The sequence below is a fragment of the Fundulus heteroclitus genome, unplaced genomic scaffold, assembly GCF_011125445.2.
Source record: "Fundulus heteroclitus isolate FHET01 unplaced genomic scaffold, MU-UCD_Fhet_4.1 scaffold_187, whole genome shotgun sequence".
Lineage (NCBI taxonomy): Eukaryota > Metazoa > Chordata > Actinopteri > Cyprinodontiformes > Fundulidae > Fundulus > Fundulus heteroclitus.
The window spans coordinates 199,867-225,594 of NW_023396599.1; the positions used below are offsets into that span (position 1 = coordinate 199,867).

Genomic DNA, 25,728 nt, shown 5'->3' on the forward strand with positions numbered 1-25,728 from the left:
GTTGCCGGGTCCTTCAGCTGCTTTCCTGAGACCATTATTGGCAATTTCAGATAAAAGCCTCGCTTGTGTTGGAACTAATTGCTGCTGATGGAAATGATTAACTGTCACATTTGTCTTCGTTGTGGTATTGGGGCTATTGTGGTGTTTGAGGGCTAATTGTAGCTAGTAGCAGGAGTTGTTATGCGGCATTTTGTAGTGGGTTATACCTAATTGTAGCTGATAGTAATCGTTCCAGTCTGTGCATACAGCCTGCAGCGCACAGAGGTCGAGCTGCGACGTACAGATGCTCAGACTTTCTGGCCCTATGTAGCAAAAAAAAAAGGACTGCAATTTTAAAAGAAATGTGGCATAATAGTAATGTTTTTATTGTTTCCTGTTGTATTGATTTCACACTCTGCTAAATGCACCCATAAGTATAATTATTGTCATCATTAGTGCTTTTATGAACTTTCTGAAACATCTCAGCGCTGACACAGGGCAGATGGAAACACACTTAGGTCAGTCAGTGCCTCCTAGGTTGGGATTTCAGCTTCATTGCTCCACCACAACGATCTGTAGTTTTCCACTGTAGTGTGTGTGTGTGTGTGTGTGTGTGTGTGTGTGTCTAAGTGAATGATGAATTCTGACTGGGTGTGGTGAACATCAGATGAGATTTTCCTCCGCTCCCTGCACTCACTGCCTGTGTCACCCACACAAACACACACACGCACACACACACACACACACACACACGGACATACATACGAAGCGAGTGCCAGGGCTGGTCTAGGCGTGGGCCCTCCTCGCAGACATAAATTGCTTTTATTTTAATAGTTGTGCAGAGGGGGGGGAAAGACAGGAGGGTGAAATTGTAAAATGCTACAAAGGCCGCAAAGAGAAAATGGAATTCATCAGACCATTTTTTTTCTCTCCCCCCTTTCTCCTCTTGATCCGTCTTGGTTGCATTATAGGGGTTTTTTAAGATTATGTCCCAATCTTATGTGTGTTTGCATGCTTTCGTTTACGATGTATCCCAAAATTGGCTTTCATCCACATTCGCTAAACTGCATTACTCTACAAGTGTGTTTATCTTGTCTTGTATGTTAAAAAAAAAAAAAAAAAAAAAAAAAAAAGTTTGCAGGTTGCTTTCTGTAAATAACAACAAGCAATTTAGCCTCAGGTTGACCACAGAGTTGCTGGCGTTGTGCATGCCATCTCTCCTCCAGATGAATCATCAAACATGCATTACTGACACTCCTTTTCCCCTTTCTCTCCTATCGCATTGATCTAAAACTGATCAGTTTGGCGTCTGTCTGCCGTTTTGGCACATGTGCAATCAAAGAAAGGCATACGAACGTGGGTCAACGGGTTTGCCGTGTTTACGAGCCAATATGAATAGGATAACCACAAATAAACACGCTTGCATACAAAAAAGCAACCCCCAAAACACGCAATATTTCTCTGTCACGACTGTTGTGAACAACCCGACCACAATTGTTCTCTTTTCAAACAAAAGAAAGATTATGGTTTAACATAAAACACATGTCTGGTTATTTGATGGCTTTTGTAAAGTGATTATAAGAGGGGGGGGGGGGGAAAGGGGAGGAATGGTTGAGGAAAGGGGAAGAAAACGGGGTGGGTGAGAAGAGAAAGAAAAATGTTATTGATGAAATTACTTCAATTATAGTAGCAATTATTTTGTGCATGTGGAAGAAGGGAATACAAAGGAACTACATGTAGTGAAAACATAAGGAAACAGATTGGAAACTGTTTCTGAGCTGCATTTTACATTGACTAGACGTCTCGCAAAACTTTTCACACCCCTTGAACTTTCTATTTTCTTCTATGGTTGTCTTTTTCATTGTCTCGTTTTTCAGCTTATCGGCTTCTATTCAGCGACGTTTCCATCCAACTCTCATTGGATTAAAAATGCAAATGAGACATTTTTCCACTTACCGGTTTGTAGCGAATTAATCAGGCGACTCAAAGCGTAACGTCGTCATACGTTTATGTTACGCTGTAATAAACATAAAGTAGATGTTGCAAACTAGCACAGACCACAGATCAGTAATGGAGCGTTGAAATGCTAAAGTCTCCTCATCGGTCCACACATACCTGTTGTTGCTTCAAGACATGTTTTTGAGCATTATGGGAACATTCAGAGAGACGCTGCAGAAACAGCCGATCAGTCATGTGAGTTAAATGTTTGCTACTTCAGGACTTATTCGACAAATCTGTTTCCATCTCCTCTTTCTCACATTTACTCTTTTTCGAAAAAAAGAGTCAGAAACCACCTCGAGCGAGTGAAAAACTTTTTTGCAAAGTTTAATAAATTGATACGATTTTGCTGTTTCTGTCAACATTTTCTAATGCAATACTTGAAAATGTGCATAAAAAACATTGATGGAAACACGAATAGTAACTGTTGCGAATAACCATATTCAGAGTATCATGTTTAACCTCGTGGACTGTCTGCTTAGGAGGATATTCTTAGGGATGATACTTTATCATCACATGGAGTTTTGTATGTAGACTGCGTTAATTTTTGGTTCCATTTGACCTGAGCACATGTGTCCACTATATGTTGCCCCTGCAAGTCTTTTTAGGATATGTCTCTACCAGTTTTGCACTTGTAGAGTCTGAAAGTCTTTCTTGTTCAAAAAAAGCTGAAGCTGTGTCAGAGTGGGTGGAGACTGTCGGAAAGAAAACAAATCTTCGTCTTTCCACAGTTTCTCAATTAGTTTGAGGTCTGGGCTTTGACTGGATCATACATGAATATGCCTTAAAGGGGACATATCATGCATTTAGGTTCTTTATTTTCACATTGAAATCATTCAGCTGTGTTCTATATTAATTGGAACTGCAATGCTTTGGGCTGAATTTCTTATTAATTTACCCACAGATTTCCCCTTTTTACCCCTGTTCTGAGGTGCGTCTGAGAACAACTCGTTTTGGGGTTGTTTCTTTAAATTCAAATGAGCCACTTCACACCCCCGCCCCTCTCCAGGACACAGAGCACTCCATTCCCGCCCCGTTCGGCCATTTTTGTAGTATGCGGGAGGACAGTGTAAAGAATAGTATGGGTTAATACACCCAATAACTGAACATCTTAACTTATCCACTTGTAGCTTCAGCATCCCTTTGCTAAGAATACAAAATTGTGGCGAAAAAAAATAAAAACAGTGGATTTGCAAAATTGTTAAGCCCATGGCCTTGTTTGGTAGTTCAAATACTGTGATGTAATTGTTAAAAAAAAAACATAATTGAGGGCGCGCTGGTGGCGCAGCGGCTAGCTCGACCCATGAACGGAGGCCTTAGTGCTTGACGAGGTCGACCCTGGTTCGACTCCGACCCGCAGTCCTTTGCTGCATGTCTCACCCCCCTTCATGTCAGCCTACTGTGTTAAAAAGTGAGCCACTAGAGCTGTGAAAAAAAAAAAAAAGAAAACATAATTGAGAACAGAGAAAACTGAATACCCAAACAGAATATAAAGCTATCTACACAGTCCCTGGAGAGACTACATTCAATGTTTCTGGATTCCCAGACACTCAACAACACAACAAAATGTCTGTAAGGGCTAAAAATCTGGATTTTACATGATATGTCCCCTTTTAGTACAAACCATTTCAGTGACGCTCTGGCTGTATGTTTAAGGTTGTTGTCCTGCTGTGAGACACTTGGTTGTTGAATATTCTAGTTGATTGTCTTCCTGGATTGTCCTTTATTTAGCTCCATCCATCTTCCCATCATCTCTGACCAGCTTTCCTGTAAGTGTGGAAGAAAATCCTACCCACAGGTTTCAATGTGGCAATTGGGTTTTCAGGTTGATGTGCAGTGTTGGTTTTCCACCACGCATAGCATTTTATATGTAGGTCAAAAAATTATCGTGGTTTCTTATGTCCTTCTTCAACATATCTGCTGTGTCTCCTGCATAGCTTGAGGAAAACTGCAAACATGTCTTACTGTGTCTTTCATGTTCTGAGTGCACAACTAAACGTTGTCCCATGTAGAGATTTTTCCACCCGAGTTGTGGCTCTCTGCAGCTCCTCCAGAGTTTGAATGAGCCTCTAGGCTGCAGTGCTGATTAATGCCCTCTTTGCCCGGCCGGTGGATTGGTCTTGGTTATGTAAATGAACTTTGTTTTAAACTTCCTGAAACTTTTATCCCTGACCTTTCTACAGTGATCCTTGCTTTCACTGGTGTTCTTTAAAAGAAATATGAGGCATTCACAGAGCAGCTCCATTTTCTGTGGAATTTAAATTACTCACAGGTGGTCTCTATATACTAATGAAGTTACTTCTTTACTGGATTGTACTTAGTAACATCAAAGTAGAGGGATTTCTATACAGAAGCCTTTTTTAAAGACGTTGTAGGAAAGACAGGAAGAGCAGAGCAAGACCAGAACAGGGACAAATGAACAGGATGCGATGCCGAAAAAAACAGTTTGCAGCTTGAAAATGAATAAAAGACGGGTAGAAAAAAGAGGGGAAAGCGGAGAACTTTGGAGGGCTGAAGGGGATGAATTGCCATCCGCAGCCTCGATCATCCATCTTTCTGATACGGGGTGTTTGGTTTGATGTGGTGGTGCGGCGGCCATGGGCTCCCTGATAGTGTCTCCCTCCCATGTCTCCCTGCGCCTCACCCTCCTCGCCCTCGCTGTCTCAGGCTCTCTGATATGGTTTTGGTTCTGATGTGGTCACGTGGTAAAGATTCTCACGGATGGTTTCCATCACGATAAAAAAAAAAAAAATGTACTTCACATATTGAGTTAAAAAAAAAGTATACCAGAAGCAAATCGCTTCACTGCTGAGATGTTTCTCATTTATTGAGTATGTTGCTTTTTTTTTTTCTTCTAAGGGTTTGGGGTAAATTGAATCCCAGCAATTTAAAACACATAATTGAATCTCATTTTAAAAAACCTGTTCCATATGTTTTAAAATTTTCTTCTTTTTTTTTTTTTTGTGTGTGTGCGTGTCTTCAGAGATGGTGAGGAAGAAGAATCCCCCTATCCGGAGTGTAGGAGGTGAAGAGGAGGAGGAAGAAGAAGAGGGGAGGAAGCCGACAGGAGAGGAAGAAGATGAAGGAGATGAGGAGGAGAGAGTGGCAGCGGAAGCAGATCGAATAAACCGACCCTCCGAACCAGAGTCGTCTGAACGGATCAGAGGAAACGACGAGCAGCAGCAGGAGGAGGAGGAGGAGGATGAGGCAGGGAGCGAGTGCATCTCCTCCGTCGGGGAGCTCTATGTTAACGAGGAGCGAAGGGGGAGGACCGCAGGCGGAGGGGCGAGGGGAATACAAGTATTAACGGCACAGGGTGAGAGACCTGAGAGCCAGTCGGAAGCCGAGGACAGGGAGAGGGGAGTGGAAGTGGGGGAGACTGACCACCTCACTCCTCCTCTCCCCTCAGCACCTCGGCTCCTTTCCAGGCAGGAAGGGAGGGAGGAGACGGCAGATGACACCCCACCTCTGTCGTCCAGCCCTTCTCCCAAACTCCAGGACTTCAAGTGCAATGTGTGTGGTTACGGCTACTACGGCAACGACCCCGCTGACCTGGTGAAGCACTTTAGGAAGTATCACCTGGGTCTGCACAATCGCACACGACAGGATGCTGCACTCGACACCCAGATCCTGGCCCTCCACAACATGGCCCCCCAACATACAAACCTCGGTAATTCCTGCTTCAATAAAAGTTTCTTTTTTTTTATTTCTATGTCATTTCTTTACATTTCTGTAATTCGGTTTAATTTAGTTTATTTATAGAGCATCGTTGGACAAACAGATCCCATTCATATCCAGTTTTATAGAGAACGAATATAATTTCAGATGAATGCAGTTTATTTATTTATTATTTAAGCATGTTTTGCTTGAAGCACCTTGAATCGTCTTTATGCATCTTTACTCACCTGAACTTTGTGCTGTTCTGGTGTCAGATTTACAAACAGGACAGGGACCGAGAAGTCAAACCAAAGAATTGGCAAAAACAAGAGGAGATGTTCAGAATCAGCATCAGAGGACAGTTATGATGAACGGAACGTACGACGTACAGGTACGGAGAAATAAAAAAGTTTTTTTTACCAAAGTCATTGTTGTGCAAAAAAGTCAAGTGCAATTTCATGCATTTCTTTTTCAAATTCTCTTTTAAACTCTATCAAAGACTTTGTATTTTTTTTAAACTAATGTCTAAATGCAATGGACATCTAATGGAACTGCTTTATTTTATGATTTATGTATGTCTGAGAAATTAGCTGATGACCATGATCTTACAATTTTCAGCCAGACCAGCCCTGATGAAAGATGTTTTCTATTTTTTTTTTTTTTTTTAAGTAAAGGAAACATATTTGAGTGTTTTAGGAACTATTTAGTGTGACTGGAACTGGACACAAAGTTCTTTAATTTCAGCATCAGTGAGGTGATTAAACATGTAGTCAGAGGAAGCTAAAGGTATGGTACAAATGTATTTGAAAGGAGGTATATATACTGTGGGTTATCTCACTCTTTGGTAACTACTTGAGGAGATGGAGACGACAGCAGATAACAGGAAGGCTAAACGTATTGCACCAAAGTTGCTCTGTTTCACTCTCTCGAGCTTTCAACCTCTGTCACGGAACAAGCTACATCTGAAAATGTTGGCGCCCTTTTTGCCAATCTCTGAATTAAACATCTGCGTTCTCTTGGAAACGCATGGTGTGCTGCCACCCCTGCTCCTTATCCGTTGTATATTGGCAACAAAACTAGGATTGACCCATCTCTAATGTAATTTCCCCTTCTCACCATGAAACCCAACATTGAATTACAGTTAATAAAATTAATGATTTATTTTCAAAATGTACTTTTTTATGAACTCAATGAGATGGATGCTAATCTGATAAATACAAATTTGATGATTTAGTAAAAATGTTGGAATAACATAATTAAAAAACACCCAGAAGTTAAGATTCCTGGTGTTGAACGTGACGTTACTTTTAATGATAATGCAAACCAGTGTGACATAACTCTAGGTAAGTAACAGCTGGTCAGCATAATTAGCTTGGTCATTTAGTCTTTAGACACAGCTGAATAGAATAATTTACTAGTGAGAGCAAACTTCTGTTCCTTTGTTACCCTGAGTCATTTGGACAGCAGGTATTGGGCCGTGAGTTATAAAGCTTTATAGACTGACAGAAAGGAGACATGCATGCCACCTGGCATACAGGCTGCACATACACTGCTGCTGCTGAGCAAAAACATACAGCTTCCCTCATATATACTCGTGTAGCATGAAATCTAAACATGCTTCCCCGTTCTTTCATATTTCGCACTGGTTTAAAGATGGCATCTGCTCTGAGTTGCAATGCAAAGAAAGGTTAATGCAGATTTAGGGAAGAAGGAAATCAATGCGCAAGGTGAAATTAAGCTTCCCCGGTAATCCTAGTTGTGTGTAATTTCGGCGCGCAGCCTGGACGGCAATCCTCTGGAGGTCGGAAACGTTGATTTTTGCCGTGTTCAGCTGCTGTGCTTTAAATCAAGAGGGTCCTAATCAGGGAAATCAACAGCTGCAGACTGGGTCCGAAAAAGAAAAAAAAAAAAATCAAAACAATGCAACGCCTTCCACTCAACATTGATTTGCTGTGGCTGCTAATCATAAACATTAAAGTACGGGAGAAAAAAAAATAAAGTCTTTACATGTTGGGTATGTAGTTCCTCTTATAGAGGCTCAATCTGTATTAATTGGCCAATGGTCAAGCTATTTTTTCTATTACAACAAATGGATCACACCACTTTGAGTCACAGACAAATATTTCATTTTAGGCTTAAAGCTTGCTGCTTTGTTCCCTCAGGACATAAACTAACTTTTTTCAAATTATAGCTAATGATTTCTCTCAGTGCCCTTATTGCATATGGGGACAACCTGAATTATGAGTCAAGGATTAGGACTCTGAGTCTGCGTGAACAGAAACAGCAAGGCTTTGTATTAAAAAGTTGGAATATAAGTATTTTATGAATTTGATTGAGAAGAATAAGGGATGAGTTTCATTTCATTTAATCCAGAAGCCGGTAATGGTGAGCAGTCGCATAACGGACACAGAAAGGCAAAGCAGGGCGACGCACGAGTCCGAAATAGAAAATCCAGTGGGATTAAATCGTCATTATGAAGAAAGAGTGAAACTGTTAGGGGAAAAAAAAAAAGGAGGAATGAAAGGGATCTACATTCTCTTCCATCTCTCACTCAATTTTTCTCCTTTCAGCCCACGTTTGGAAAATTCCACCCTGTCATTTGCTAAGACCAGGGTCCCTGTCAACCAGGGAAAAATAATAAATAGGAGACGAATAACGTAAAGAAGAAGTGAGTTAGAGATGGAGGAGGAAAGGTGAGAAGGTAGTGAAAGAGACAGACGGAGAAGCTGCAGTTCTAATCGACTGTTAGGGAGTCTAATGAAACAGCTGTCAGACATATTTAACCCTGTTTTTATTTATTTTTTTTTTCTCTGTTCTCCATTATTATAAACGTCTTCGTCTCTCCTTCATCTTCTCTGTTTTGGGCTTTTTTCCCCTTGCTCCCTGTTTCTGAGTATTCAATCAGTTTTTCTCTAACTGCTCAATTTGCTTTTCATCTATCTCTCGCCTGTTTCTTTTTTCCCCCAGCCCTGTTTCTAGATTCGTACACTTTTCCTCAACATGTCCCATTTGCTCTTTGCCTCATTTGTTTCTACCCATGTAATTTCTTTCCTTTGATTTGAAGAGAATACATTTCAGACAAAATTCTAGACAGATGAAATTCGAAAGTATTATATTTAAGTGTGTCATCCAACCTTATATTTTAATATAAGCACAAATACAGTAATATCTTTTTTTTTAGGCTAGTTTTAGGTGTGACCAATAACTATTTCTCTAAAACAACTATCATTAACTGCATAAGAAATAATTTACAGACATATGCACAAATCCATAAAATGCAACTGAGACTGAATTACAGTATGCTTTTTATTTGCTAGATTATAGCTTTTTAAATGTTGGACTCTTCAAATTTCAAACCAGTTCCCAGAATGATCATCATAGTTTGAAAGGAAATATCGAGGAGAATGAGAACCCATCTGATTTTCTAACAGATCGCTATTTTTGTTGTAAATGCATGTGCAGAAAATTACAGGTTAATCACTCTAATGACTAATAACTCCTAGAGTTGTTAGATCTGTACCCTGGCTTCAAATTATAGGTCTCAAAAGTAAGTTGGGCTTAAATATGTTTCCTGTTTGTGACACCAATACCTTAGGCTCTGTGTTATTTAGCAATATTAAGCCTGGACAGCCAGTGTTATTGAAAAGTAATCATACAACCTGATTATTTTTTTTTATCACATTCCAAACACACAATTAGTTGTCCTTTGGGATTTCATATTATAGATCAACACAAAGTAGTTAAGAGAAAGGAAAGCGATGCATGTTTTTATTGTGCATTCATATTCGATCCCAACTCTGATAAGTAAAATCCTGAACAAAATCTATATGATCTTAACGCTTTGCATCTTTTTTCCGTCTCACCAGGTGACGTTGGGCGGCACCTTAATCGGGATTGGCCGCAAGACGTCTGACTGCCAGGGGAACACTAAGTACTTCCGCTGCAAATTCTGCAACTTTACGTACATGGGCAGCAATTCCTTGGAACTTGAACAACACTTTTTGTCCTTGCATCCTAACAAAGTCAAATCTCCCTCAACCACACCCCTACTGGCCGTCAATAACCTGCCGACGCACGACGGCCAGCTGAAAGGGAGGGGTGTGATGTGCGAAGCCGCCGAGCGAGTGGCGGTGCGAGCCGAAGACGACTCTGTGGTCGGGTACTTCATCCCGGTTAGGGAGGGTTCTGACTCCTCGGGCTGGACGGGGGAGGCTGGTCGAGGAGCTGTGCAGGCGTGTTATTGGTGTAAACTCTGCAGCTGGAATTGCGAGTGGTCGGAGGGTTCAGCAAAGCTTTTAGAGCACTATGAACAAAGGCATAGAGCTGGTGGTGGTGCTATAAGCCCTAATAGTACTTGTCTTGCTGGGGTGGACAAAGAAAGGGACCGAGGAGGAAGAGGAGACAGAGGACAGCATGATCACATGGCGTCCAAAAGCTGCAAAGATCACTTCACCGCCAGCCAAGGTAATGAAAGAAGTGGGATGTAATTGCAGTTATTAAATAACTAATGTAACATTTTTTTTTTGTGACTTTGTGCGAACTGGAGGATCAGATAACTGTGCCTTGCAAAAATGTTCTAATTCCTTGAACTTTGTCATACTTTGAACATTACAACCACAAACATGAGTGTATTTTATTGGGACCAACTCAAAGTAGTACATAATTATAGTAACGGAGAGAATCTGGAATCTGTGAGCAAACGGCATCATTAAGACCAAGGAACACAGTGTAAAGGTCATGGTTATAAAACCATCGCAGAGAACTGATTAATCCATCTTGTGAAAGTGGAAAGAGTGACACGATTGCAAACTTACACGACACAGACATGCGGTGGGGGTGCTTTTTTTTTTCCAGAGTGGATAGTAAGATGGATGGAGCTCAATATAGGCTAATCCTGGAAGAAAACCCTTTTAGAGGCTGCAAAAGACTTAAGACTGGGGTTCACCTGCTAACAGGACTATACACACCCTAAACATACAACTGGAGTTAAATTTGAATGGTTCAGAATGGCCTAGTCAAAGTCGAGACCTAAGTACAACTAAGAATATGTGGCAGGGCTTGAAAAGTAATTTGTACAGGCACTCTGACTGTGCTGGAACCTTTCTGGGAAAAAAAAAAAATCCCATTTTTCACATTTTCAAACTGGTGGAAATATACTTGCTCCTGGAAATGCAATTAAACGCAGTTTTGCAAAATCTTGATTTAATTTGTAAAGAATTTATAAAACCATGCACTATTTACCCTCCACGTCACAATTATGCACTAGTTTGGGTTTTTCCTGCCTTGTACAATTATAACAAAACACTATTCTAATTAGAATTGTGATGCTGCTGTGAAAAAAAAAAGTAAGTTTAGCTCATGTTGTATAAATCCTTTTGGAAGGCACTGTACATTTGGCCCCATCTCAGTGTGTTTTACCGAGGGGTTCTGTTTTCTTCTCCCAGGAGACCCAAAAAGCAGCGATTCAGAAGCTGTCGTGACCAGCTATAACTGTCAGTTGTGCGACTTCCGTTACTCGATGGCCCACAGTGCGGACGTGATCATCGTAGCTCCGCTGCTACTGCACTACCAGCACAACCACTCCATCCACCGCTGTTGCATTCAGCACTGCATGTATTGTCCTCAGGGGCTCTGCCAGCCCCAGAAACACCTGGGAGAGGTGAGATGCATGAAAAAACTGAAACATTTGGGTGTTTTCTCTGCAGATACTGGAGAAAAATAACTTCTTCTTTTCTTCTGCAAGCACATGAAAATAAACTGGAAGACATGAACGAGTTTAAAGTTAATTGTTCCGATTTCTTGCTTAGTTAAAATTCCCTTGCTTCTCTGAATCTGCCCACGCACACTCCCTGCCCTCCTTTGTGTCAGCTGCCAAACAGGGCTGTTGCAGCTGCTAAAAATACAAAAAGGATGGTTAATATTTTAGGCTTTTATTAATAATGCACGCTAATTTTGCTGCTGCTGACTTCCAGTTTTATTTTTTTTTTTTCAGGTGCTTTAAACTCCTCAACCCTATTCTGACAAAAAAAACTAGCTTGCAAATGTGGAGACAGCTGTTTGACTAAATGTTTGTCTCGCTAGGTTTCCCACCCGTTTGCTTGTCGGAAGCCAACCTGTCCTAAATGCTGTTCAAAGTTTCCTCCGCCCATCAAGCAGCAGGACGCCATCGGTTCAAAACCCGCGGCTGCCACCTCACCCAGCGTGACCCCTTCTAACCCGAGAGGTGACCCCAGTGTGATTTCTAGTTCCACCTTTTACCCTTCTAACCCTGCACATCCTGTTGTTGCACAAGGTATTTAAAGGCATGGGTGCAGCAAATAATTACCCTTTGCTAACTCTTTTTTTTTTTTAGGCAGACATGTTGAGCTTCGCTCTTTTTGGTTTTGTATTCCTTAACATTGATTTGCCATTTAGGTGTCACTCACTTGTGCGACCAGTGTGCGTTTGCCACCACCGACATCGACGTGTTGCTGCAACACTACGAGAGCTGTCACAACCTGATCAACCTAAAGGGGGCACCTCCGCAGGTTAAGGCCGAGGAGGAGGCCGGCGGAGACAAGGAGGGAGGAAAAGGAGGAGCAGCAGAGAGTGAGCACACCTGTACGAAGTGTAACTTTGTCACACAAGTGGAAGAGGAGCTTTTTAGACACTACAGGTGAGCCGGACATCTCACAAATGACTTTAAAATTGTGTCTTATTAACTTTTTTTGGATAATATACAGCGGACAAAATTCTGCATAGGTTTTACTGTAATTTTAAATATAAAGGCTCATATTCTATACCTGTGAATGCAAATCTATGGGGAGGGGGGGAAGCAATTGCCTAAAATGATTAAATTGTGAGGTCAGCCATTAAGCATTTCCTGTGCTTGGATAGCCGTATATTATTTTTTTTTTATCTTTAGTTGATCATTTAGAAAACGTGGACAGAGATCACTCGTTTTCAGCTGCAACCCTTTTCTGAAACTGCTATTAAGACTCTTAGATGACAGTTATATCTATATTCAGCCAGGTGCAAGAGTTGAGTGTTGCCTGAGAAAAAGATTTTCCAGGTCATAGCTGAGTAACTTGATGACTTTAAACAGGCCTAGAAATACGTTGTTGGAATTTTCCTCATGTGGAATAAAGCATTAAACAGGAGGGTTGTGTGAAGAACACATTTATGTGCTTCTTCTGCTTTGAGTGTATGTACTGGAAAACCCATGGAGTTTATTATAATTATTTACTGTTTGATTATACAGGTTGGAAAATTGTTTAATTAAATATGTTTGATGTGGTTTGATCACTGCAACCCACCAGTCACCCCCAAAGAAGATGGTCATTCCTCTGTGACTTGCAGAATATTAGTTTTCTTGTCCACTACCCAATGCCTTAGTGTTCAGAACAGAAGGACCCTTTTCTAAGTTTTTTCCTGTTCAAACATCAAAACAGGATTTCACAGTATGAAGTCAGTTTGAAGATGTTTCGTCCAGACAAGGCGTAGGTTTCTTACCATCCCTGCCTCACACACAAAAAATATGGTGATAGCTGTGGTAATAATAAGAGCTCATGAACCACATAGCCAACACTTTCTAACAACCAAACTAACCAATCAAGCAATTAAATAACCAATCAACTCATCATCCAACCAATAAACTAGCAATCCATCCCACATGATAACCAGCAATCCCACAACCTCATAAACAACCAGAAAATCAGCAACTACCAATCTCATAAACATGCTAACCTTCCAACAACTAGCAAAACCGAATGGCTGACCAACGTATTATCCAACCAGCAAACCAACTCACCATCCAGCCAACAAGTTAACAATCCAACAAACTAACTAGCATCCAACCAGTTCACCAACCAATCAACCAGCAGTGTAACAAACCATTTACCATCCACCAAACCAACTCATCAATTCAAGCAACAAACTAATGAACGTCCAACGAAAAAAAACAATAAACCAGCCAGCCAACCCCTTCACCAACCAACAACTCAATCAGGTTTCATGTGAGTCTGGGTATAAAATCTGACTAACACAAAGTGTTTTACCAGTGTTTAAAAAAAAACTAAATGAAGTAATTATTAAACAATAATAGTTGAGAGAATTAAGACATTCATGTTTAATTTCAGTAAAACATCATTTTGTTAGAACTCATAATACAACCACTGAATAGTGCAGTGTTAAATCTGACTGTTGTCTTTAGGGGTCTGTAGCTTTTATTGCATGCACCACGCTAAAACACAGTGGCCCCCCCCACTCACTGCTGCTGTTTTTCTTGACAGTACAAGCTGGTGGACTGACATCTGGGCACAATGTACCTCTGAAATTCTCCCTAAATGTAGGAAAGGCTGTCAGAAGTCTGAAACAGTAATGAACCTCACTTACTCACTTTTTTGTTTTTTCCTAATGCAAATTAGTTCTGTTCCTGATGACAGTCCTCATTCTTTAAAACTCACCAGTCATTTCCCCAGTTTTGGTCTGTAATTTGTGTCAAAAATTGCAGAAGGCATCCAGCATGACTTTACAATATGTGCGTCAAAAGTAAAATTCAGGGCTGCACGCACAATTAAGTGTTAATGAGGTTCCCAGACTAAGACATCAAATGTTTAAGAATACAAAGAAACAATGTGAAACAGTTTTTTTTTTTTTTGTGTGTGTTAGTCCTGGTATACAATTCTATAATGCTTTTAGCATGTGATAAAGCCATTTTAGTGTGATCAATAATAAGAATAAAACGGAGACAAAAAGAAAAGAGGTGGAAAAAAGAAACAATGCTGTGGGGTAAAGCATAGCGGGAAAATAAAAATAAAGGAGGGAACCATATTAAAGGGTAATAAGAGATGGTGAATGTGGAGAGAATGGGAGAGAAAAGAGTGACTAATCAGTTATGTGTCCTGCTAAAAGTGAAACAAAGTCACAAAGTTTTATAACCCCAGTAAAATCAATCAGATGCTAAAGTTTTAGACTACAAATTCTGGATTTAATTTAGGGACGTCTGAAACAAAGGACCCTGGTGTAATAAAGAATAAGTCACAAGCTTAAACTCTTGCACTTACTGAGAGATCACTCACAGACAATTCATGATAAATGAAAAAAGTGCATTGTACAAACACAACGCTCTAGCTTTTAAGCTAATCAGTTGATTCAGTGCGCAAATACACAGAGACTGCTATACAGTGTACTTTCCTTCTTTTAGTAGTCCAGTTGGAAAATTAAGCTTGATACTCTTTTTTTAGATTGCAGTTCGTCATTTTGCTTATTTAATTAACTTTATTTACTGACTATGACAGATTTAGGGATTCCCATACTGAAAGATAACCCTGGATCTACATTTTGAGTTTTAGTCGGCTCTTTATTCAAAGTAAAAAGGAGATTGAGGTTGAAATGTTCAGTTGTTAATAAATCTCTTTGTTTATCAGTTGGAGGTCCAGAATGCAATGCACTCAGTCAACAGATTTTAGTGTGAGATGGACAATTGGCTATTGTCAGCTTGTGAAAAAATCGTTTATTAAGCTGCCAAACAGAACCTCTGTTTTTGGCATCTCTGGTTATCCCAAAAAGAGGCGTGACATCACTAGCCCTTCTCAGGAACATGCAAAAACATATGTATGCATTAAGTGGTCTGGGCAAGAGCAATGTGTCTGCTGTGTTCTTCAGTTAATGTTTGCATTACTTGAAGTTTTTGACTTGTTGCAAGATTTGTGTTTTTGTTTCAACCAAATATGATATCCTTGATAAATTTCACAAAGCAGGTTCTAATAGAGGAGAACAAATGATGAAGGGCTGTATAAATAAATAACTTGGTGACATTGAGTGGGAGCTTTGGCTCATTCCTAGAAGGACATAAAAAAAACATCTCACTTTTGCCAAAAAAAACCTTGATGACCCTTTGGACTGCCATCTTTGGACTGATGGCACAAAAGTACAACTGTTTGAAAAGTGTGTCAAACATGGTGGTGCTAGTGTGGTGGTCCAGAGTTGCTTTGTTGCTTCACAACCTGGATATCTTTCTGTAATTCATGGAACCATAAATTCTGCTTTTGACTAGAAATATCTTCAAGGAGGATATCTGGCCATCTAGTTGGGACCTTAAGTTTGAACGGGCACTTGGGTCATGCAGCAGTACAATGATAAAAAGCACACCAGCCTGCCCACATTTCTCTTTAGTTAAGTCTCAGGGAGATGCTGTGGAATCACCTTAAATAGGCTGTTAATGCTCAAAAACCCTCCTCTGTGGCTGAGTTAACATAATTCAGTAATTAAGAGTGGGCCAAAATTCCTCTACAATGTTGTAAAAGACTCACTAAAGATTGAAGGCAGTTGTTTTCACCAAGGGTGTCTCAACCAGTTATTAGGTTTAGGGGCCAATTAGTTTTTCATATAGGTTTATTTTAGATAGCCTTTTCCCTTAAATGGTAAATGGACTGAACTTATATAGCGCTTTTCCAGTCATGCTGACCACCCAAAGCGCCGTACACTATAGCCACATTCACCCAGTCGCTCTCACTAACGCACACACATTTATACACCGAGACGCAGCTCAGTAGGCAACTTGGGGCTATGTGCCTTGCCCAGGGGCACATCGACATGTGGCAAGGGGAAGCTGGAATCAAACCCAGAACCTTCTAATTGCAAGACAACTACTCAACCCATCAAGCCACAGTCGCTATGCTCTGGAACTTGAGCATAGCACAAGTTCCAGAGTTTTTGCTGAAGTTTTCCACTTCTGGCGACAAGTTGAAATGACACCAATGTTGTGCATGCACACGGGAGAAGACGAAAAGCATCTGCCGCTGCAACTGCACAGCTCTTTTATTTGGTGACGCAATTTCTTCTCAAGTAATAAAGTTATGAATATCGAAGTTAGCTCGTGTTCTCTCACTAAGCCATCAATGGCGGCGGAAACTCAACAAAGTCGCCAGGTGAATGTGAGCGCACAGCGCGTCACACACGCACATGCCCAGAGAATACAACCAGAATCACTCTTTTATTAACTAACTAATGGAGCCTATGGAGGCAACTGCAGTAAATAAAGGGAAACAAAAAAAAAATGGCAAAGAAAATGGGAAATAATTTTCTTTCCAAAAATGGGAATGTAAATAAATAATATTTAACCTTTAAACTTGCAGAATGCTCCTTTTTTAATAGAGAGAATCATCATTTGAAAAATGTTTTTACATTAAATCAAGTTTTCTTTTTCTGATGTTAAATATGTTTGATGATCTGAAACGCTTAAGTGTGACTAAAAAGCAAAGACAAGAAATCTGAAGGGAGGGGTGGGCGACAACACACTTATCTATTATCAACACGTCACGTCATGGACCTCCAGAAAAGAGACTACCAATGGCTGTTAAACATCACAACTTTATAAAAGTGTTATACACCTTGTTTTAATGTGTGGTTCCAGCTGTTTTTGAACATACTCTGTTAAAGAATAACTCAAGCTCACAAATGTGAGTTGATCCACTTTGCTACAAAAATGAGTCGCCTTCACAACCTTACTGCACTTCATAACAAGGCCATTAAACGCATCACAATTTCAATAGAACAGGACTTCACCGCTCAATGAACACCTCGCCCCACTGCCCTAAGGGTGTGGACACAGGAGTATGAGATGCAAGAGGCTTCAATTTGGAAGAAGCATGATTTCTTTTTTTCTCTACTATAGACAATAGACCCTGCTGAATGTGACCAGAAATTGGATCAGAAGTAATACCCAGGTCACAGTCTTCAGCAATGCATTAAGACATTTTAGAGTGCAAATATTGCCTGGAGGTTCTGTGTTGCCCACTCAGTAGGAAATGTGCTGCAAGCAAAGTAATGAATAACATAAAACCTATTATTAGAAGAACAAAGTAATCTCAAAATGAAGTACGGTATAAAACTTTATTTGATTTCTTTTTTTTTTTTTTTTGTTCATTTGTATTTTTAGTCTCGGCCAGACTGATTCACACTTTTTTCTTTTTTTTTTCAAATGGTCTCGTGCCAGTTGTTTGGTGCCCTCAAGAGTCCGGATGACAGTGTTCACACTGATTTAAATGATCTGCGCTAACAGAATAATCGCAGTTACTTTTAATCAAAGCAAACCTGTCAAGTGTGAAGACACTCTCTAAACCTATTGGGGCTTTTGATAGCCTCTCTGAGACACTTTTTTATTTAACCCGCAGGAGTTGCTTATTTGAAAGGAAAAAGAAAACATCTGTTTACTCCTCACGTCTGTGCTTTATTTATTTGTATAATTTCATAGATTTTTTTTCTTTCTTACTGTGTGAGCATCTTCTCTACATAGAGGTTGTTTTTCTGCTCTCATTGACATTTTTGGCATACTTACTGTATCTCCTGCTGTTGTAAAGTACTCACACTGCAGGGCATCAATAAGAAGCTGCTGTTGAGAAAAAGCCAAGTGAATGCAGAAGCCAGTTTTTAGCAGATTACTGTTGCTGGGTGACATGTGAGCATAGGAAAATAGCAAGTGAAGCTTTGGTTAAACATGACTCAGCTGCCAAAACAATGGCCTTGACAATAAACCAGACGTAATTTCAAGGCTGCTACAACACCTTCCAAAAAGTATTCAAAGCCATTAACATTTTGTGTGCTTTTTCATGTTTCAATCACAAGCTCCAGTGTATTGTATTGGAGTTTCACGTGATATAAAGAGATGCTGCATTGTGAAATGAAAGGAAAATTCTGGCATGGCTTTCACATTTTAAATAACACCCAGTGCAACAAGTTGCCTTCACAGGTCACCCAATTGGTAAAGAGAGTATGCAAGTCTCCTGTGAAGGTCTCAGAGTTTTTTTTTAAAGGACATTAGTGAACAAAAAACATCATGGAGAGCAAGGAACACAGAAGACAGGTCAAGGACTCAGTTGCGAGATGTCCCACGCTCTGACCATCTCAAAGAGATGCTCAGTCCATTAAAGATGAAAAGAGTATTGCATAAACCTAGAAAGAGACAGCAGTGCACCTAAATGGACAGGCCAAAAAAGGAGACCATTATTTAGAAAAGCAGCTGAGAGGACCATGCTCACACTGGAAGAGCTGCAGAGAACAATTAGTTGTGCACTCCAGAGATCTGCCCTTTCTGGAAGAATAGCAAGAATGGTACTGTCCACCAAGCCCCTATTCTCAGTTTTAGGTAATTTCTCAGACTTCCTATCTGATTTTGCGTTAAACGCTGATAATGTTATTATAGTGAGGGCTTTTAACATTCACGTTGACACTGAATGTGATAATCTTAATGTAGCCTTAATACTATCCTCGATTCAATTGGTTTTGCTCAAAATGTGCATAAACCGACATATTCTTGATAGAGTTGACCACAATATTCTCCTAGAAAGACTTGAATGTACTGTAGGGATTAAGGGAAAAGCATGAACCTGGTTTAAATTGTGTCTATCTGACAGACTCCAGTTTGTTCATGGCAATAATAAATCTTCTTCACACTCCAGGGACACTTGTGAAGTACCACAGAGTTCAGTCCTTGGGCCAATTCTCTTTACTATATTTCGTCTGTAAAAAAGTGAAAAAAACTTTTGTATTATTTTTGATCAAGACATGTCATTTAAATCCCATATTAAACAGGTTTCTAGAGTTTACCTTTTTCACCTCCAGAATTTTGCAAAAATTATACATATTTTGTACAGGAGTGATGCTGAAAAACTAGTCCATGTGTTTGTAAGTTCAAGGCTGAACTATTGTGATTCTTTACTATTAAGAAGTCCACAAAATGCAGTTTGAAGTCTTCAGCTGATCCAAAATGCTGCAGCAAGAGTTCTGATGAAAATCAACAAGAGGGATCATATTTCTCCAATTTTAACTTCCCTTTATTGGCTTCCTGTTAAATCAAGAATAAAATTTAAAATTCTCCTATAAAGCCCTTAAAAATCAAGCTCCATCATATATCAGAGCTCTGATTACCCCGTATGTTCCTAACAGAGCACTTCGCTCTCAGACTGCAGGTCTGCTGGTGGTTCCTAGAGTCTCTAAAAGTAGAATGGGAGGCAGATCCTTTAGTTATCAGGCTCCTCTCCTGTAAAATCAACTCCCAGTTTTGGTCCATGAGGCAGACACCCTGTCTACTTTTAAGATTTGTCTTAAAAAAGCTTGACAAAGCTTATAGTAAGAGTGGCTTAGGTTACCCTGAGCTATCTCTATAGATATGTTGCTATAGGCTTAGACTGCTGGAGGACATCAGGATCTATTTTTCTCACTCTACTGAGTTCTCCTACTGTTTTCCAAACCTTTTGACCAATTTGTATGATTTGATTGAATTTGACTTTGTAAAATGTGTTGGGATGACATCTGTTGTAAATTGGCGCCATATAAATGAAATTGAATTGAACTGAAGAAAGCTAATGTTGAAAGAAAAGCATAAAGCAGGAAATACACTGGACGCGTTATGTAAGAGTAACGTAAGCGGTGCGGCTTACAGCCGGGTTTTTAAAAGAGTGAATTTACAACTGACGCTCCACACCTACATGTGTTTTGCGCAGAGAAGAACTTTCACTACATGGAAAGCGCACCAAGTCGAAGATGCACCTTGGCCTTCATTCCTCTAGTTGACTTCTTGTTGCGAGAGGAAAGGCAGAGTGGTCTGCAAAAATGGTTGCATCACATCGATCAGCAGCTTCAACAAAGGGGTGACTTCTACCACTTTGTGGCCAAACTGAGACTCAACTATTATTTCTAAAATGGAGCCTTTTTGCCTACATGAAAATGTTATATATGGAGGAGAATGCTGTGGGTAGGCTTTTTTACAGCGAGGATTGATAAGTCGGTTAGTATTGATGGATAGATGGATGGAGCTAAATACAGCTTGGATGAAGATCTGTTAGAGGCACCGACTTCCAGCAGGACAACAACTTTACAGTTACCATGAAGCCAGAGATGAAATGAAGATTTGGATTTAGAAACATATGTGTATTTGAATGGACCCATCAAAGTCTAGGCCTTGATCATTCTGAGAATCTATGGCAAGACTTGGAAAAACTTCTATCAGGTTTTCTGCAACCAGTCTGACTGAGTTTAGGCTGGAATGGGCAAACATTTTTGTTTCTAGATGTGCAAAGCTGTAATTGAAGCAACAGGTGATTGTTGGCCCAAGGGTTCTGAAAACAAATGCAGCCACATTTTTCAGATAGTTGTTTATAAAAAAAAAAAAATGCAATAATTTCCTCCACCTTCACAAATGTTCTTTGTATCTCAAAAATGGCAAGGAAATAATTTGACGTTATTGGTTGTAATGTGACAAAATGTTAGAGGCCCTAGATTAAAAAAAGAAACATTTCAAAAGTAATTTGAAAGCAATATCCTAAAAGAAAGAGTTTGATAGTCTGAGTAATGCAAAAGCAATTAATCTTTTTTTCTTTTTTAAGAAAAGTACAAATTTATGATTTTACACAAGGTTATAATACTGCTCTTGTCATGTAAATGTAAATTAGCTGCCCATGATAGGTATGTGTTTGTGTGGGTTTGGGTTTTTCAAACCTTTTCAAACATTTATTTTTTTTATTTTTTTTCACCCTCGTTGGGCCACACAAGAAGCACCCAACATGTTTTTCTGTGCCAGGGGAAAAAAAAAAAAAAAAAAAAACTCCCCTGATGTCTTGCTCTGGAAATAGCGGACTATTCAGGGGCTTGGCCAACAGGAAATGAAGGTGGCTTGTTGATGGTTGATTCACTGCTTGACTTTCAGATTCATTAATGCTTCTCACCGTTTTCAAGTAACTGATGGTGATTTAGTGGAACTCTGAGTCACTTTTTTGGCTACAAGTTCCCTGAAAGTCAGAACCTGACAGTTTTTAGGAAATCAAGCAAGGCTAAAGGCACCTTTTGATTTATTCATTTCCGGGGGTTGGATTTTCTTCATCCTGCGAGCAATTTTGGTGTCGCGCTGCGTGACTGAGGGAATTTTACTTGTTTAAATGGGCAGATGTATATTACTCCACTCTGCATTGAAAACGAAACAAGGTCTACAGAGCTGCCTTCAACCCCATTATTGTATTACTGCTATGACTCATTACTAGTTTCGAGGACTCTCAAGTTCAAGATCTAGTTTAGTGATTAAAACTGAAAGTAAAGATCTGTACTTTTCTCTCTTTTTCAGGCGTGTTCACGCATGTTGCCGCTGCCGACACTGCGACTTCACGGCTCCTGATTCGTCGGCCCTCCTCGACCATTTTAATTCTGCTCACTGTCAAGACTCCTCTCCCTCATTAGGCTCCTTGCCCACCTCAATGACACCTTCTCTGGCGCTCTCGGCCAATGGCTGCTCAGCTCCCTCCACTTTAGCCATAAAAGAGGAGAGCAAGGGGGATCTGCGCCTCCTCTACTCTCTAGCGCCTCCTGAGGGACGACTGGCGGAGGGAGTTAGGGAGGAGGCCGGCGGTGTGGTCAAAAGCGAGGGAGCGGAAGAGAAAGAAAGAGAACGGGAGAAGGGTTGGGTTCTCGGGGAGACAAGAGGGCCAGGAGAAAGAGGAGGTGAGCAGGCCCACGGATTACTCTGGGTACCCAAGGAGCGAATGGGGCCCGATAGAGTAACGGAAAGAGGAGCAGGAGGTGGGAGTCCCTCTCTTTTCTCCCCTCCACTCTCCCTCTCTTTCGTTTCAGCCAATCATGAGGGCTCGCAGCAGAAGAGAGGGGTGGCTTTACCTGGCATGGTTTACCTGGGAGACACCAAGTCATTTTTGGGAGATACCAAGTCGTTTTTGGGAGGAGGGAGACCAGCAGGAGGTCCTGCGAGTGGAGGAGGAGGAGGAGGGGAGAAGCAGAGCCAGATACCGCCACAGCCATATCCAGGTGGAGGAGGTGGGAGTGGAGGTGCAGGAGCACAGGAGGGGAAAGGAGGAGCCACAAAAGAAGAGTCCCAGTCTCTGCTAAGAGTAAGAAGAACATGCACACACACTCAGGGTTATCAAAGTGCTTTGCCAAAACCTTTTCACATTTTGTCACTTTACATCACAAACTTCAATAAAGCCCAAAACAAAAGTTTTATTAGGATTTATAGTATAGCTCAACACAAAGCAATGCATACATCTGGGGTGGAAGCAGAATTAAACATGTTTCGCAAGTTTCTTCAAACAAAAATCTGAAACATGTGTTGTGCGTTTCTATTTAGCCACCTCCTCTCTGACACCGCTTAATAAAATGAATTTCATAGCTCACCCAGTTAGTAAAGGGAGTCTCCTTGTGTGTAGTTTAATTTCACTATAAATCCAGTGGTTCTGTCCAGCCCTCAGAAGTTTGTTGGAGAACATTAGTGAACAAACAGTGCAGACAGGTCAGGAATTTAAAGCAGCGTTCACTGTTCAAATTGTCCTGCAAAAATGGAAATTATGGCACCAACTGGAAATCTACCATGACACCGTCCAACTGAACTGTCCGGCCTGGCAAGGAAAAACATTAATCAGGGAAAGAACCAAGATGGTAACTTTGGAGCAAATATAAATCAACATGTCAGGTAGTGAAATTAGTAGACAGGACAACTATTTTTCATTTGTCCGTCCGTTGTCTTCCGCTTATCCAAGATCGGGTCGCAGCAGCAACAGGAGGAAAACCCTGCGATCCCTCTCCCCAGCAACACCCTCTATCTGATTCTGGGATATCCCAAGGCGTTCCCAGGCCAGCCGGGATATATTAATCATTCACTTCACAAATCTGGTCTTTATGTAAGCCTGGCAAAGAAATAAAAAAGCCGTTGCGGTAAGCAAGATATGAAAATTCCCATTTAAAGTTTGTCAAAACTCTACGTGCTTGCTGTGTGATAGACACAGCAAGCACGTAGATGAAGGTGCTCTGGTCAGACGAGACCAAAATGTAACTTTTCCGCCTCGAGGCAAAGTGCTTTGTGTGGCGGAAAACAAACACTAAGCATCACTCTGAACCCTCCATCCCCACTCTGAGACATGGAAGTGTGTGCATCATGCTGTGGGGATGCTTTTCTTTCCAGCAGCGACAAGAAAAGTTGTTAGAGCTAGGTAATACTGGAGAAAAATCGGAGCAGTTTTATTTCTTAGACTGGCCCGGATAAAGTCCAGACCTTAATCCATTTGATAATCTTAGGTAGCCCATGAAAATTTCTGCTAACAGATACTCTCCATCCAATCACACCACGGTGGAACTATTTTGCAAAGACGCCAAGGAAGTTTCCTCATATGCAAAGGTGGCAGAGACATACCCCAAATAATTAGCAAAAGTGTTGACTTGCCTCTCAGATTGTTGTAAGTAAAAAGAAATTCCATGTATGCTTATCCTACTACTTCACAATTATGCATTGTTTTATGTTGCTCTATCACACAAAATCCAATTTCAGCTTGTGGTTGTTAAATATGAAAATGTTCACGGTGTAAGAATACTTACTGGTTTATTACGTGATGAAACCTTGTCTCTCATCTTTGTCTTGTTTACTCCCAGACTTTCCAGAGTTTAGCCCTGACTCTAAGATCCTTCCTGCTGGGAACGCTAGTTGTCAAAACGCCTCTTTTTAATACACTTTCATCCTCCAAATGATCTTCCCTTTGAATCCAGTGCGTTCAGTGGATCTCACGTGGCGAACTGCAACAACAAAATCTGTCTGCCTCTAATCATATTTACAGAGCTTATGCAAAATATGCTTGCCAGCAAAAGCCTCTCGCACGAGTGTGTTAGTATCTGTTGTGCACATGCCTCCATGACATCATTTCCTGTTCCCATCAGCCATATTCATCTTTCTCCTCTGAATCAAATTTGAAACTTCACAACACAGGGAAACTTTCCCCGTCGTCTTGGCAACTGGGGGCGGCTAACCGACTGTTCTCATGGTTCCCACCTGTCACTCAGTTTTCCTTCGCCCAACTCTGTGGACCATAATGCTTTTCACTGCGCAGTGATGTCATGGACTGGCAGGCATAGCTTGTGGTGCGCCAGCGCCGCAGAGCTTATTTGCTCTGATCACATTAGATCAGAATAGACTATTTTGTGTGGATGTGTGTGTGTGTGTGTGTGTGTGTGTGTGTGTGGGGTGTCAGGGCACTGACACGGGCAGTATTAAGTGGGAGACGGGTGGAACCGGTGCGTGTGGATATGCATACGAGCGCGACAGTTGAGTCTATGACTTCTTTGTACAAGCTGTGGTGGGGCCTGCTGCAAATGTGTATTTGTGCGTCTGAGGTGTTGGCAGCAACTTGGCAGTCTGGGCAGGGTGGGGCGGCAGGAGGTTTACTCATTACTGTGGGTGGGGCTGTGTGTCCTTGTGAAGGAGTGGGAGACTGACACTGAAATAAAAGAGAGATGCATGAGGGGGGGAAAAAAAAGGAGGACTGAGATAAAGATATTGAGAGCACGCTAACGAGATCCTAATCCATTTCTGGCGCTTTCTGGCAGAATATATAGCGGCCTTCGTACTTATTAAAACTTCAAGGCACGATGCATAAAACAAGAACAAAATAAATGGCTTGTTGCTGAAAAGTTTCAAAAACCCCTGTTGTTAATTCTTTGAATAACTTTATTTTGATTGCATTTCGTCTTGTCCTATAATGTTTCACAAGGTTGCTGTTTAAAAAGACAGGGATCTTTAACCAGTCGTCCCGGCACAATCTTTGTCACTACTTCCATAGTCACTTAGACGCGAACCAGGTTTTGGATCATTAACCTGCTAAATAACAAAATTATGACTGTGTTTATTATCTGGCTGAGGCCATGGGATTTTTTTTTTCTAATTTCCTGATATTTCAAAGAGTTAGCAATGGAATCCTACCCTTTGGTAGGGAAAAGGCCCACAGTATCACAGATTATCCACCTTAATCAACACTGGGAATCAGGGTCTTCTCCCACATCTTTTGTTTAATGCTAGCTCAAGTTACAGCATTTGTTGCTCACCTGATTCAAAGCTTTACATATTTATGTTCATTGCATCCCTTGCCAGAACAGTTGGAATATAGTAATTTTAATGGAGATTTGGTGTCCCCTAGATGCCACTCTTTGGAACATTTCTTTCTTTCGGTCATTTCTTTCTTTGTTTGGCTCACTCTGCATAGAGGTAAGATGAGCTTGGGTCCTCATTCAGATCAGTGGCCAGTGACTTAGGTGAGTACCTATGTCTTTGCAGCCATTTAATGAATTACAAAG

At 40.8% G+C, this 25,728-nt stretch overlaps 1 protein-coding gene across 6 annotated transcripts in view; it reads left to right on the forward strand.

The window, feature by feature from the left end:
- Positions 1 to 25,728, forward strand: part of trps1 (trichorhinophalangeal syndrome I) — a 165,356-nt gene that overhangs the window by 74,617 nt on the left and 65,011 nt on the right. For 3 of the 6 annotated variants that reach the window (XM_036129585.1, XM_036129586.1, XM_021322943.2), the window contains 7 exons: positions 4,961 to 5,647; positions 5,910 to 6,025; positions 9,501 to 10,098; positions 11,079 to 11,293; positions 11,716 to 11,926; positions 12,049 to 12,289; positions 21,731 to 22,505. In XM_036129585.1, coding sequence (XP_035985478.1) covers positions 4,961 to 5,647; positions 5,910 to 6,025; positions 9,501 to 10,098; positions 11,079 to 11,293; positions 11,716 to 11,926; positions 12,049 to 12,289; positions 21,731 to 22,505 — 2,843 coding nt within the window. The remainder of the gene's footprint in view (positions 1 to 4,960; positions 5,648 to 5,909; positions 6,026 to 9,500; positions 10,099 to 11,078; positions 11,294 to 11,715; positions 11,927 to 12,048; positions 12,290 to 21,730; positions 22,506 to 25,728) is intronic. The other 3 variants (XM_036129589.1, XM_036129588.1, XM_036129587.1) reach the window with 3 other exon arrangements.